This window comes from Micromys minutus (genome assembly GCF_963924665.1).
Source record: "Micromys minutus genome assembly, chromosome: 8".
NCBI lineage: Eukaryota > Metazoa > Chordata > Mammalia > Rodentia > Muridae > Micromys > Micromys minutus.
Genome location: NC_137977.1, coordinates 39561673 through 39576519, shown reverse-complemented (window position 1 = coordinate 39576519; position 14847 = coordinate 39561673). Strand labels below are relative to the sequence as shown.

At 44.0% G+C, this 14847-nt stretch overlaps 1 protein-coding gene across 1 annotated transcript in view; it reads right to left on the bottom strand.

Annotated features, from left to right (window-relative positions):
- The window catches only part of PRDM6 (PR/SET domain 6), a gene marked incomplete at both ends in the record, with an annotated part of 99929 nt that overhangs the window by 18658 nt on the left and 66424 nt on the right, over positions 1-14847 (bottom strand). The window contains 2 exons of the mRNA XM_080920002.1: positions 9497-9621; positions 13058-13185. Of these exons, the coding sequence (XP_080776128.1) occupies positions 9497-9621; positions 13058-13185 (253 nt within the window). The remainder of the gene's footprint in view (positions 1-9496; positions 9622-13057; positions 13186-14847) is intronic.

Below are 14847 nucleotides of genomic sequence, written 5' to 3'. Positions count from 1 at the left end.
TGAAGGATACATTAGTTGAGGACAGACTTAGGCTTAAAGCTCTAGCTTTCTGAGTTCCAGCGAATTTTTATTTTTAATTCATATCTATACCTCTTTTTCCACTAGCATGTTTCAAAAAGAGAAAGGCCACTTTTATGAATGGTATAGAGCTTTGTGAGTATATCATGTACATCAAACTATACAAGTTATATATATATATGTACATGACTGTGTTCAAATTATGGTCTGTATGTCATATATAAAAGTCATGTATCATTTGGCTTTCTGGGGTAAAAGTTGTGTAATCAATATAAAGTTTGTTGACTTTTTTTAGAATTAAAAAAAATTTTCACGTTACTTTTCATGTAAACTCTAAAAAATAATGGGAAATGCTTTGCCATTTAGAGTTAAAAGTGAAAACAGGAGCATTATCAGAGGTTGGGGTGGAGCCTAAATGTTTAGCATTTTCAGCCCAAATCCAGGAACTGCAAAGCACACCGCAGGTCTCCAGGCAACTGAGAGCACTTGCCGTCCCGAAGAAAGGCAGAGGGGGAAGATGTAAAATGACAAGGCTGTCGAGAGCAGCGAACCTGACCAAGCTTTCTAATGTTCTAAATCTTTAAGGCCACATAAAGAAAGAGACGGATTCATGAGCCAATGAATTTCTGTAAGTTTAGTGATCAATGCTAAGTAAAAAAAAAAAAAAGAAAAAAAATCCAATTTATTTATGTATAAGTCTGTGCAGAGCTGTATGGGTCTGTGTGATTATAGAGTAATAAGCAACATCTAGGTGGTGCAGATGAATATTGAAACAAGATTACTCTCCACTTATTACTTTCCTTCTTTGGACACCGTAAAACAAACATAAATGGCTTCCCGACTGTAGGCAACAACACACTCTCTATGGTCTAAGTATGGTCCTCCTTCGTGTTTATAAAAGAATTCAGTCTTATCAGCAGAAACTGAGCAAATGATTTACACGGAGGGAGCAGGAGTGAAAACTTCAAAACACAATCGTATCTGAAGTCTAGCTGTTCTGTGGAGTCCCGCACACTCTCACAGAATCCTCTATGTGTAGATGTTTGCCTTGAAAGAAAACATGCTGCCAGTGCCTGCCTCTCTGGCTGCACCGGTGAAAACCATGAACTAGACAGGAGAACTAGTCGGCAGGAACATCAGAAACACTATCTCATGGAAAGCCAAGAGGCAATTCAGAGGAGGCCTGAGGACAGCGAAGTAACACAGCCAGAAGGAACAGTGGCTTCTGCATTTGGGGACACTGGGTTAGCTGGTCTCCTCAGTCTGTGAAGACAAAGGTTAAAAGAGAGAGAACAAGGTCTAAAGACTAAAAGAATGGAGTCAAGGAAAAACATTAACTCATCACACCTGGGGCCAGGGATTCAGGATCCACAAAACCAAGTCTTACTTTACCCCACCTGTACAATATTTGCTGAGCATCTATTACATACTGCCTGGGGATGGGAGGTGGCATGCAGGAGGACAGGAAATCTCACCATCCCTCCCACTGTGACATTCTGACAGATATGAAGCTAATATATATATATATATATATATATATATATATATATATATATATATATATATATATATATAAACAAACAAAAAACAAAAAACAGGCATTGGCTCAGCTTCCATTCTTAGCTTCTATTAATTGAATCATTATTATTGCAAGGCGTGAATATCCATTCAAGATTTCTGCCAGTTTCAGAGAGTTGGAATTTTAACATATGCTCCCTTTAGATGTGACAAAGCACAGGACTGTAAGAAAGAAAGAACCCGGGATCTGAGCCCTGGAGGGACACATGAGAGCGTGCAGAAGAGAGAAGGAGGCAGCCAAAGGGAACAAGCACAAGCTCTTGTCCCATGACAAGGACAGAACTGAGCACAAAGGAACCGAAAGTATGCCAAGATGGCAGCAGGGGGCAGATGCCAGGCTTCAGCTGAGGCTGCAGAGAAGGGCAGCCATGCACCTGCGGGAGCCAGACAGGGGCTAGAGGCGTGCAGGGGAACTGGCAGGCCTGAAAACACATCCAAGACCGGGGGCCTGTAGTTCACTAAAGTACAGCTCAGCAAGACTATCGACCTTTGGGTCTGGGGAGTCTTATTCCTTTGTTTAGGTTTCATTTTGGGCTTAAGGTTAGATCTCATTAGACAGTCCTGGCTGGCCTAGAACTGTCGTCATTCTGTCTCTGCCCCCCCCCCCCAAGTGCTAGAATTACAGACATGCGAGAGATACTATACAATAAGCTACACATGATGTTCTACAGACACAGAATCCACACTCAGTTGGGTTCTAATTAAGACTCAGAGTCTGGGAATGTAGCCCAGTGGTTAGAGTGCTTGCCTAGCATAAATAAATCCCCATGTTCAATCCCCATCAACCCCTAAGACTAAGTGTGGTGGCTCATGTCTACAGTCCCAGTGCTGCCAGGCGAGTGTGGAAGGATAAGCTCAAGGTCATCCTCAGCTACACAGCAAGTGTGGGCAGCAGGGGCTACTCGAGACCCTATCTGGAAACCAATTAATCACTATATGAGCTAGAGATTATGTGTGGCTCCTAGTTGTAGCATTCCATATCAAAGAGCTGGTTTTTTTTATTTATTTAAAACAGATTTATCTGTTTTGTGTATGTATGAGCACACTATACACTGTCGCTGTCTTCAGACACACCAGGAGAGGGCATCGGATCCCATCTCAGACGCTTGTGAGCCACCACCACGTGGTTGCTGGGAATTGAACTCGGGACCCCTGGAAGAGCAGCCAAGTGCTCTTAACCGCTGAGCCATCTCTCCAGTCCAAAGAGCTGGTTGTTTAACAAATGGCTCACTGTAAGACAAAAAGAGTTTGACCCAGTGAAGGAGAGTAGATGTTTGCTTTCAATCTTGTCACCTCTCCATGGCGACCAGTGTATACTGCGGGCTGCTGGTACCTGTGCAGAAAGTGTAAGTCATACATGGTGCTGGATACTTAGAGCCCTAGTCACTCAGAATGCTGAGGCAAGAAGACCAGTCATTTAAGGCCACCAAAGGCTTTCTTGAACTGGGGTTGTGGGGAGCAGATGGGAGAAGGTTGAGTGGAGGGCATCTGAAAACCAAAGAAAGAAGGGAGAACAAATTCAATGTTGGAAGAGACAAAAACAGGTTTCTGGAAGAATAGCTAAGAATCAGTCACCAGCCCTCATTATCTGTTGGCTGGAGACTTGTATGCCCATAGCACTTTCTGGACTTTGATCTAGGAGCCCAAGCTATCTGTTGATAAAACAAGTGGATCAACTGAAACAGGAAAATAAGCAAACATGTCATTCCAGCTGTGGTGACACCATAAAGGCTGCCCCGTGGTGCAGTCCTGAGTGGACTCTGTAACACTGATCAGGAGGGAGGCAGGAGAGATGAGAACACCTGAGGAATCCATACTTCATGGCTTGGGTGACATGTCAAGGTCTCTAGAAAGCTGGACATGAACTCTCTGAAACTAGGGGATGGGGACACAGTGTAGGAATGGCTATAGTGGCTTCAGTCACAATATGGGTGAGATTCCTCTGAGGTCTGCAAGCGGATGCTGAGAAGACAATTGGACAATTGAGGCTCTGAGCCACAGAAATCTAGATTGCAAATACAGGCACTCCCCCAAAGGAAATACAGACCCAAGAGTACCTGGGAAAAGGGCTCTGCAAGGGAGATTGGAGACCCCTTCTTAGAGCCTTTAGGCTAAGGCCAGCGTGGAGTTCTGTGGGGGAGAGGCTTACTGGGGAATCTTCTGAGGATCACCACTGTCAGAGAGAGAGTCAAGCAGAACAGGGGTAACTGAAAACTGTTATTTCTGGAGATGGAATGTCTTCTGAGTGGTCCTGGTGTGAAGAAGCAGCCAGACCTGTATGCTAGATGCATGTAGACTGCAGTCCAGTTAAAGTAAGCTATGGTCAAGGGTGCAGTGGTCCTCCTACGGTGATGTAGGTGCCAGAGAAAAACCCATCTGCAAGATGTCTACCTCCCATGGGTCCAAGAATCAGGATAGCGAGTGGGGAATTTATATGTGTTTAATGAACACAAGATGTGCTAGGCTGCCACACAATACACCCAAGAGCCAAGAAAACAGCCTGTCTCCGATCTTTCCCTCCTCCTTTGTCAATCTTGTCAGAGAATACACTTCCAGTGGGCTGCTATCCTTGTTAGAGATAAGGTATCCCTGTGGGCATTTCTTTTTTGCTTGTTCTAGAATTCTATAGGTTTCTCAACTTCTGGTGTGTGTGTGTGTGTGTGTGTGTGTGTGTGTGTGTGTGAGAGAGAGAGAGAGAGAGAGAGAGAGAGACAGAGACAGAGAGACAGAGACAGAGAGACAGAGAGAGAGAAAGAGAGAGAGAGAGAGAGAGAGAGAGAGAGAGAGAGAGAGAGAGAGAGAGAGAGAGAGAGAGAGGCATGCATATGCAACTTAAAGCCAGAAGATAACTGTTACTCCTAGGTTGTTGTTTGATTTTGTTTTTCCACAGATAGGTCATTGCCCTGGAGCTTGCTGATTCAGCTATACTGGCTGGCCAGCAGATTCCATGGGTCTACTTTCTCCCTGTCTCCACCTCTGAGATGATAAGTATGTACCCCCATTCCCAGTTTTTAACTTGAGGTCCAGAGACCTAGCTTGGGTCCTCATGTCTGAAAGGCACTGAGCCATCTCCCCAGCCCTAGCCCAAATTTTGTATTAGGTTTTTGACTCAGCATTTTTGTCTGACAGGTAGGATAAAAATCAAGGCCTACTCCATTCTGAGCTATAGTAAGGTGTATACTGTTTTCACAGTGTCCGGAGATAGTTCCTTGACCCTTGGCTTGGAGTCAACATTCTTCTACTCGACACTCAAAAACAAAATAGTTCCTTCCTATACTCAGACTTATGTAAGGCACCCAATCCCAGTGTCTCTCTATGCATAGGGCGAGGTTCTCTGGCTGCTCTTGACCATATTCAACCTAACACCGCTCAGCTCAGGGTCTCTGCTGTAGTTACACCAAGAGGTGCCTTCATTAAGGTTTATGCTTGAGTCACGTACTAATGAACCTCTGTCCTCTGAAGCTGGGGCCTGAGGTCATACACACTGGTACAACAGTTCCTTTGAGGATCTGCCCACACAGGGTACTCCTGCTGGATTAAATGCTATCATTGTATCCCTAAAGGTCCCATGGGTAAAGGACTGAGCAGGGTGCTCCTTAGGCTCGATCCATTTTGCTCTTGTTGGTAGAATGACAGGGATGAGGCCCTGTACAGAGGTAGCACTTTTTATCTGCTGTTCTTTGAAAATACAAAGGAGCAGCCTCCTCGAGGCCAGGGCTAATCCGGAGCAACTGGCCATCCATCCCACAAGGCCGTCAAGTCTTACACTCTGCCCCAGCTCCATCCACTGAGACACAGCAAGCAGTGGGAAGACGTGTTTAACATTTATTCCTCGGCTTTTTTCCCCTCCTTTTAATTTCCTCTGAAAAGAATGTGAACACACTCTGGTCTTTACACTCTGCAGGAGCCAATCCCCATTGGAAGCTCAAAGCAACCTCACTCCTTCTTGCGGATGGGATCTGTCGACACAAGGGTTACTTCAGGGTCTTTGAAAGGCCCGCGGTGCGTGGAGGGCTCCCTCTCTCTCCCTCTCGGAGCACTATTACATTTTTTAAAACTATAGCTTTAAAAAAGAAAACAACGCAGGAATTGCTTCCAGAGCCCACATGCCTGTGTGGAGCGCTGTCTTCTCTTTGAGACCAGGCAGCTTTTGTTGGCATGTCTGGGCAGTGCAGGGAGCCACGGCTATATGCTGCTGACAGAGGACTGAGCTTAGCCCCAGGTCCCACCACACACGATCAACGGGAAGTATGTACCCTGAATGCTGAAAGAACCATGGGAAGAAAGTGATACTTTCAAAACTGAAAATGCTTAATAAGTACTATTCACTAACTAAAATCACATTTCCCTTGAATACCTTAGTCCGGTATCAAGTTCATTGACAAAGGAAAATGTCTGAAATAATAGCTGATCTTTTCTCATAATTGTGATAGAAGGTCTTATTTTTATCCATGTATCAATGTGTATGCAGGTGTGTGTGTGTGTGTGTGTGTGTGTGTGTGTGTGTGTGTGTGTGTCAGAGGTAGCAGAGGACAACTTTCAGGATTTGGCATCTCTCCTTGCATCATGTACATCTTAAGATAGAATGTAGAGATCTATCAGGCTTCCTGGTACCTTTACCTGCAGAGGTATCTCCCTGGCTCAACGCAGGTAACCATGTGTAAGAGCACCATAAGGAAGAGCCTTTAATTACTGAGTCTTTGATCTCAGGAAGCTTCTTTTAGAAACCCAATTTATTTTGTGGCTAGCAAGATGGGGGTAAAAAAAAAAAACAAAACAAAAACATTTTAGCATTGCTGACCCGTGGAGATGATTTACATTACTTGGGATGAGTAAGGCTATCTGTTAAGTTCCTGAAATGCCCCTCAGCACATCTGCATGCCTGAGTCACACGAATATTTTCTTAGCACAGAAGAAGCAATATTCATTTCGAAGCATTCCCAGGCCACCCTGGGATCAAGTGGGGTGAGACTCTGTCTCAGAATTGCAGTTGAACTTGTATTTTTCCCCTCATTATCTGATGAAGCCTTGCACTGGTTTCTTGGGTGGCCAGTCACATGATAGATATATGACTTTGAGCCGGGAAGTAAAATAAAATTCCCGTAACACCCTCAGTGGAAAGAGGAATTGTCCCTGGTGTGAGACTTCTGGGTGATGGTTTAAATCCCTTTGAATTGCCCTCAATCCTCACTGAAAACTGAAGCCACAGACTGTGCACCGACTGCTTGAGGGGTATGACGGTGTAAGGAATCCTGGCAGAATTTATTTAACCTGCTAGTCCTCATCCTCTAGAACACTTTGTACAGATGGAACTGCAGGAGAGAGGGCTGAAAGCAAAGGGCATGCTTTTCCAGCGAGCATATTCTAAAGGCACTAAGGCCCTGAATCTGAGCACCACTTGGTGTGCTCTGAAACCCTGCCAAATGGCTGTGAATGGAAAGTGGACAGCAAAATGCCTGCGACCCCAGTCACCCCCACACATGTCAGTAGCCTTGTGAGGTGAAAGCCAGGCATGAACAAATGACTTCTACTCAAGAGATCCAAGAAGGCATGGCAGATCCTATGTGGCCACTCCACACTTTCCATTTCTACTTCTAAACTCGAGAAATAGCCTTAGTCTCAACGACTCAGTCATCCTCGACATGTTTGACTTGGTACCAAGAATGCCAGAAGATGCTGTTCGTATTACTCTCAAAATATGCCTAGTGTCCAATTACTTCTCACCATCTCCACCACTTCCATATTGGTCCAAACTGCCTTGGTTTCTGTAGGAGCCTATGAGCTCACCCTCACTATTTTTGTCATAATCCACACTCAAAAGATAGAGTAATCCTGCTACAACTCTAGTCAGGGCATCTCACTACTGCTCCAAACTTCATGCCAGACCTGTCACCAAACTCACTGAATACAACCAGGGTCCTCACAGGGACCAGATATATGTCCCCTATCCACCCATACCTGACTCACATTCTGCCCCGTCACTTACTCTACCATACCCAGGACAATTTCTGGGATGCTCTCCAGGGTGTAAGGGACATTTCCACTGTGAGGCATTTAGGGGTTTGGTTCAACTGCCTGCAATGCTCTTGTCTAGAGTAGCATACATCATTTGCCTTCACCTCCTTAAATCTCTGGTCAAAGGTCAGCTTGCAGCGAGGACTACTCAAGTCATTTGTTGAATCTGTAGTTCCAAGCTCCAAGAACACACCTATCCCTTTTCTGCTCTGGTAGCATCACAACACATTACTGCTTGGCCAGCATTTAAGTACATATTTTCCCTGTCCCCAGACAAAAGCCCCATGAGTGCAGGATTTCTTGACTGTTTCCTTTCTTGTGCCTTTGTGGTATCTAGCAAAAATACTGGCCATAGTAGGTGATCAATACATAAGAATTAGATGTCTATTTGAACTCTGAGCTGTAATTCAGAACCCTATGCCTCCATGTGCTGGCACCTACATATTCCACAACACACGGCATAGCATCTACGGAGTCCGGAGCAGGTTGCTTTCAAGGAGGATAAGGAAGCTCACAGGATTTCCAAAATCCTTTTGGCTCAAACTCCACACATCAGGGTTCTGGGACACAGAAAGCTCATGCCAGTAGCAAGATGTTCTTCTAGGTGTGGAGGGAGGTAGACATGGTGCCATTCTGGGGAAGAGACAACACAGTGGCCTCCACATTTCTCTCTGCTGTAATGCTAACTGAACATTCATCTCCAGTACAGAGATTTCCCTCACTGAAAACAGAAACTCTCTCTAACAAGGGTATCAGAGCAGAAAGGACTCCTTCCAGGAGAAACAACAGGTAAAGAGAATGCCCAGATCCATGTCTTCTTTTGAACTTGGTTTGAATTGAGATAAAATCGATAATGGTATGAAAATGGAGAATGGGATAAAAAGGTCGATGGTGATGTGCTCTTTAAGGATTTTCTTATTTACAAGGGAATTAAAGACAATAAGGAACAGATCAGCATTGTGGTGAGCAGTATTGAGGGCATTTGTGAGATGAGTGCATGAGAGAGAGAGAGAGAGAGAGAGAGAGAGAGAGAGAGAGAGAGAGAGAGAGAGAGAGAGAGAGAGAGAGAAAACGCCAGCTTTGAAGCTCTTCACCCATTGACAAACCCATCTTTTGTCTCTGTTTCTTTCTTGTGGCATATAAAATTATCACTTCATGGATGAGTCAGTTTGGTGACAGGAAAACACAGCATCACTGAAGCAAGTGTTCTCCCTGCTGCAGACTGGGACTGTCTAAACCCATCCCAAATACGTCTATCATCTTAACCGTTTCCCAAGCATCAATAACGACTTGAAATAAATTCAAATAGAAGTTCCTGCAAGTTCACATGAGCCTAAATATTCCATCATTGTTTTAAAGGTAGTAGTTGGTAAGACACCAATGGTCGAAGAAAAACTTTATGGTTCTAGATATAGTTTCAGATAAGAAAATTAAGAAATTTCACACAAATTCCACAGTCATATAAAAGCCTATAGTTTAGTCCCATTATTCTAATAATTATTCTAACTCACACTGCACTGCTGGAGCATAGCTCCAACAAGACTGTCTCCCTTGAGAGCAGAAACTCTGCCATTTTCCCTCTTAAAGTGGCAGGCATGGAGGCGGACACACAATGGGTGCTCAGAGACCAGCTGACTTAACTTGTTTTGGTTTGTGTTTGTTTGTTTTGTTTCGTTTTTTCTCAGCAACTCTTTTAAACTTTGGCAAAGGCTTTGAAACTGTAACCAGGCAAAGGGTTGTCCAGGAAGGGAGACCATGGTAGCATGACCCATGCATGTTTGCATTTATGCATCATAGCAAACCATATTTCGGTAAGTTTCAAAAAGCATTCTTTAAAAGGTATCTTGTGTGTGCGTGTTGATTCAGAACTAAAGTAGATTCTTACAGTTTTCATCCTGGGCAATGCATTGTAAAGGGATCCCAAAGAAAGACGTATAGCTGTCATTGTACCAGACCAGAAGCTCGGTGCCCCTGGGAATATCTATACAGGCTCGGTAGAATATATTCGACCTATTTAAAACAAAAGAAAACCCAACTTAGTAAGGTGAAATGCTCATATGACCCAACACATTTTCATTGCCCCCAAAACATTCTGCCCAGCTCCATCTAAACCGTTTATAATGAATCTATACCCACTGCAGTGTGGAATGGAGAAAAGGCTGTAACTCAGCATGATAAACAACATACACTTTATTTCCACAGTGCCCTCCTTAGAGGGTCTTGAAGAGACAGAAATCTGACCCAGGAGACAACAGGAAAGAAAAAGTTCATTAAAAAGAAATTCCATCTCACACTAATGAGAAAATTCTTGCTGGTGGCATACTGCCTCTTAAACAGCAGAGCCAGTGAGTGCTACCCCAACCTCAAACATCAATTAATAATACTATTTATTGACTTCTTATCTGAACAAATAGCACTGCGTGTATTCCAGTACCTTGACATTGGGGGTCCCCAAATTCATAATAAAATGGAGCAGCTTTGGCGTTAGAAGAACTGAGGGAGCAAAAATCTCTCCTGTCTGACTCCTCCCCCACTCCCACCCAAAGTTTGATATAAGAGAAGAGAAAAGCCCTCTTGTATGAAATGGATGGAAATTCAATAAATACAAGAGGGGCACTTTACTCAGGCTGAAAGATTACACCCTGGATGATGGAGAGAGGGTGCCACGAAATAAACATCTTTTACAACAGCAGCTTTGGTGCTATTAAGAAAAATCCACAGACTGTTAAAAGAATGAGGTGCCCAGACTGGTTTCCTCAATGAAGGATTGTTACAAATATTAGCCTCAAGTTCCAGATAAAAGTGTTTAGGGTTGGTGGACCTTAAATTTTGCCTTTCTGTGAGGAATTGGCTGCAACAGTGTAATTTGTTCCTCGTAGAACACTGCAGACATAAGGAGAATCCTTCCCCACATTTTTCATGGCAGTGAGATACAGGTTTGTCAACATATTTTGTCACCACAAAGTGGCTCTTGGCAATAGGATCATAAAGATCAATAAAAAAGTGCAGATTCTCAATATTTTACTTGCAGCTGCAAAAATTTCATTTATCTTGCTATTTTCCTTCCTTACTGCCACTCTGTCTCACGAGGGCACTGCTAGCTAAGCAGAAAGGTTTTTCCCCAACATTCTATGAATATCTGACAAAAACTCCAGCCACTTGTCCAGCCCCCACTGCCCTTCCCGCCTTGGCATCTCTCAGAGCTGTGCATTTTATTAATTCTTTCCACTGCTGCATTAAAAAAAAAATCAAAATTGGAACCAAGTTATAAATCACCGACATCTCCTAAGTTGAGAAAAATTGAGTCTACTTTGTACTTCATCCTTGTAGCATTTCGTCTCTGGATTTGCCTTCCCTCAATATAAACACAGCGCCCGGCAAATGAATGTGTTAAACCAAATGACCACTCTGCCGCTGAAAGACCAGAACTGTTTTGGAGCAATGGGTGGTCTTCTGAGGCACAGTGTAGGCCAAAGGAAGGGGGGGAGTGTGTAAGCGTACACCGTTCCTTACAAGCACCCAGAGCTTCCAAAGCTTGCAGAAATCCCTGCATGCTGAAACACATCAAAGGGATTTTTCCCTTTTCAGATAATATTTCCTTTGCTGACATGTATTTAGTATTGTGGTTGGATGACTCATAAAGATAGCTTCATGGCGTCCCAACGCAGTTGAAGCAGAACACATGCCAACAAACATTATTGTCAGCCTCAAAATAAAAACAAAACGTTCAGCGAAGGGTCAATCAATCAAGGGCGCTTTGAAGAAAATTCCATTTAGATATTACAAATCATAACAGAATGAATTTAAACCAGCTGACTTTTTGTGAAGAGGACATTCATGTACAATAAAAATTAGGCTGGCTCTTCAGGGTCCAACTTTTCTATTTTCTTACTTTTGGACGTGGTCACTAGTCATGGATGCCAGTTTTGCTTTTTTTTTTTTTTTTTTAAATTGTGTTTTTGTAGCTCATTGTATAAAGATCTGCAGTAATCCAAAACAGATAGGCCGAGAGAGCTCATAGCTTCAGCGCCCTCAGGAAAGGAGAGTCATAAAGTCCAGATAGGTACTACGGACAGATAGGTAATGACTCAGTTATGCCCCTGTCCAAAGGGGTTTCTTGTGAATTTAGAATTTGCCTCAAGAGCTCCCTTGGTATTTATTACATTAGTGGCCAAACTATCTCTTGCTGAGCGGACAAACACAGTCTTTGCAGCTCAGGGTTGCCTGGAAACTCCCTGACAGCAAAGGTGTATTGTCTGCCCCAGGATCACCAAACAGCCTTTGCGCCATTTTCCTGTAAACCATCACTTAATGAAACTGCACAGGAAACCCAGACAATGAGTCAGACACCGCCCAAGTATGTTCCTTTTAGAACTGGAGAGCTTCGGAGAGTAAGCCAGATTTGTGCACCCTTTAAACTATAAAGAAAAAAGATAGGGAAAAAAATTATTTTAAAAGGGAAAATAAATAGCCCCAGGCAGGACTCCAAGTTGCGGAGCACAAGGCTCTTGGCTTTGATCTGTCTATGGTACCCAATAAAGCTAAACATTGCTTCTGACTCTGAAGGGAACACGGCTGTTTATAACTGAGTTCATATATTTACAAGGCACATGTTTTCGAGGGATTCTGAGAGAAGAAGGCTTAGGGCTGGGGATTTTTTTTTTTTTCTGTTTGATTTGTTTCTGCCTTTTCATCTTGATTCCAGCCTTCCTGAGGAACGGGTGTGGGGCGGGTAGCAGGTGCACTGGGAAGTGGAGATGGTGCTCCAAGACTCCATCCCTGTGTGAATGCCTCTGCCTGGATCTGCCAGTCTTTGGTCTCTGCCCATTCATTTTAGGAGACAGTAGTGGGGGATGGGGACCTCTTTTCTCTAATTTGAAACAACCACCTCACCTGGAACCCAGCTGAACTCATCAAAGGGCCAGCCTGAAAGGCTGTGGAACCTTTAGAGGGCAGGAGAGGTCATAGTGCCTCTGCCCTACTACTGAGCATGACCAGTTTGGAAAAACTGGGTTCTTGGGTTTTCCAGACTCTTGTAGAAATGAAACTTATCCTCTCTGAGAGACAGACAGACTGATGGAGACCAGAAGGAACAGATATGGAACTGAGTCTCCAAGCTCCCGTTGATATGTATGTGGGTTCACATCTGCTGGGGGAGTAACCCCAAGTCAGTGGGGCTGTTAACCTCATCTGGGTTGGTATGGACATTCGAGTGATGACGTAGAATAACTGTGGCTCGTGTACTCAAAGAGGGCATGTGCTAGTACCTTTACTTCTGAATGTCCATGAAACACACCATCAGTACCAAGGCCTTTTCAGAAATCCAGCAAAGAACAACCGATCTATAACACAGCATTCTGCAGGGAGTTTTCAACCACTCGCAGCAAGCCTGTGTTTGCATGTGCAAGCCAAAAGGGCTCTGGCAGTAAATCAAGACATACTTTACCTGTACTGAACTACTGTTAGATTCTGTTCTCCACAGTGCCTTGCACATCGGATATACCTCATCCAGCTCGACTTACTAGGCTCCCCACCATCAATAAAGTGTTGAAGTGTCCCATCTTGATCATATATCTAGAGAAGAGGTCAGAAGGTCAAGTAGTTAGAACGAGTCATCAGCAATCATTTCCCCTGTTTCCCTCGCTGTCTTTCCATGTCTGCAGAGATTTGTGGTCCTTTGGTTTGCTAGTGCCTATTGACGGTCATGGAAACTCAGCCAGGGTAACAGGGAAATATTTTTTAGTGAGGCAAGTCGATCACGTTTTCCTTATCAAGCCAATCTTCCCTGGATTAAACATAGTTGTGCTATCTCAAGGATGTGACCATATTTCCCAAAGAATATTTAACCTATTTTGACAGGCTAGTCTTAAATAATGAGCTGCCGGATAAACAAAGCAAGCTGAAAGGAGAAGCCGCACTGACATGACAGGAACAGGCACATAAAGGGCCCCAGTCGCCAGCATGCAACCGTTCAAAAGCATCAGGAGAAGATAGTCACTGTCCATCCACCGAGCTGGGCGACCCCCAGCAGAAGGCAGCCGGCAAGTTGTAGAACTATAGAGGACTGGTAAAATAGAGATCTGGGGAGGAAATGAAGGGACAGTCCCCTCACAGGAGACGCCAGTCTCTGAAGCCTTTAAGGGAGGAGTCATCCCAAAGCATCCCCAGAAAGAGAAAGGGAAACAGCTGTCTCGTATGGAGCTTCTATTTCTCAACCAAGCTCACTTTCATCATTATTATTACCTTTGGTAAACCCTAAGATTCCTCAAGATAGAAAAAAGAAAAGAAAATTTGCTTTAAAACAAGCAAGAAGCAAAAACAAAAACACCCCAAAACAAACAAACAAACAAACAAACAAATACAAAACAAAAAACAAAAAAGCCCTTCATGCAAGTAACTTGCTGGACACTCAGTAAATGCTAAAGATGGCCATACTTGTGCCCTTTCAGAAATGATTTTGTGTGACATGGTGTCCAGGAATAGGAGAAGAGGCAGTTACATATCCAACGGTAATTCTCTGAGGTTTCCTCAGATGTTGAGGCAATCAGAAAGCACAAGGCAGTCCAATAGTTTCTTGGGAGTCTTGGGAGTTGGTAACATATTTCCTGCAGAAACCGGGGAAATTTCAATTCCCCAGCACCCATATAAAAAGCTGGGCCTGGTTGCGCGTTCAGTAATCCTACCACTGGGGAGGCAGAGACAGGTGAGGTGGATCCCTGGGGACTGATGACCTATCAGTCTGCCATAAGGTAAAATCCAGAAGGTCCAGGTTCCAGTAAGAGACCCTGTATCACCAAACGGGGCAGGCGGCTCCTGAGGACCGAATTAAACCTCTGGCTTCCACACACATATGTACACACACACACACACACACACACACACCTTAGGAGTGCAGACTTTAGATGGACAATAGCAGAACTAAGTATTTTTTGAGCAGAGTTAGTACAGCCTCCTGGGAACTGCTAAGAGGCTCCCCCAAAGCATCCTGGGAAACCACACCTCTTTTTCTGAGCCCGCCCACTTTTCCTCTCCCAAATAATCACCCAGAAGAAGTCTTCCACAGAAAACTTCACTGTATGGCTATTCATATTCATTCCGGTCAGTGTTTCCCTTCTGGAGTTCCTGGACTTTGGTGACTTTTTTTTTCTTTTGGCTGTCATCATAAAGTATCTGAATACACATCCTGCTCTTCTTGATGTTCTGTCTGCTGCTCCCCCAATATTTCTATTACCACCC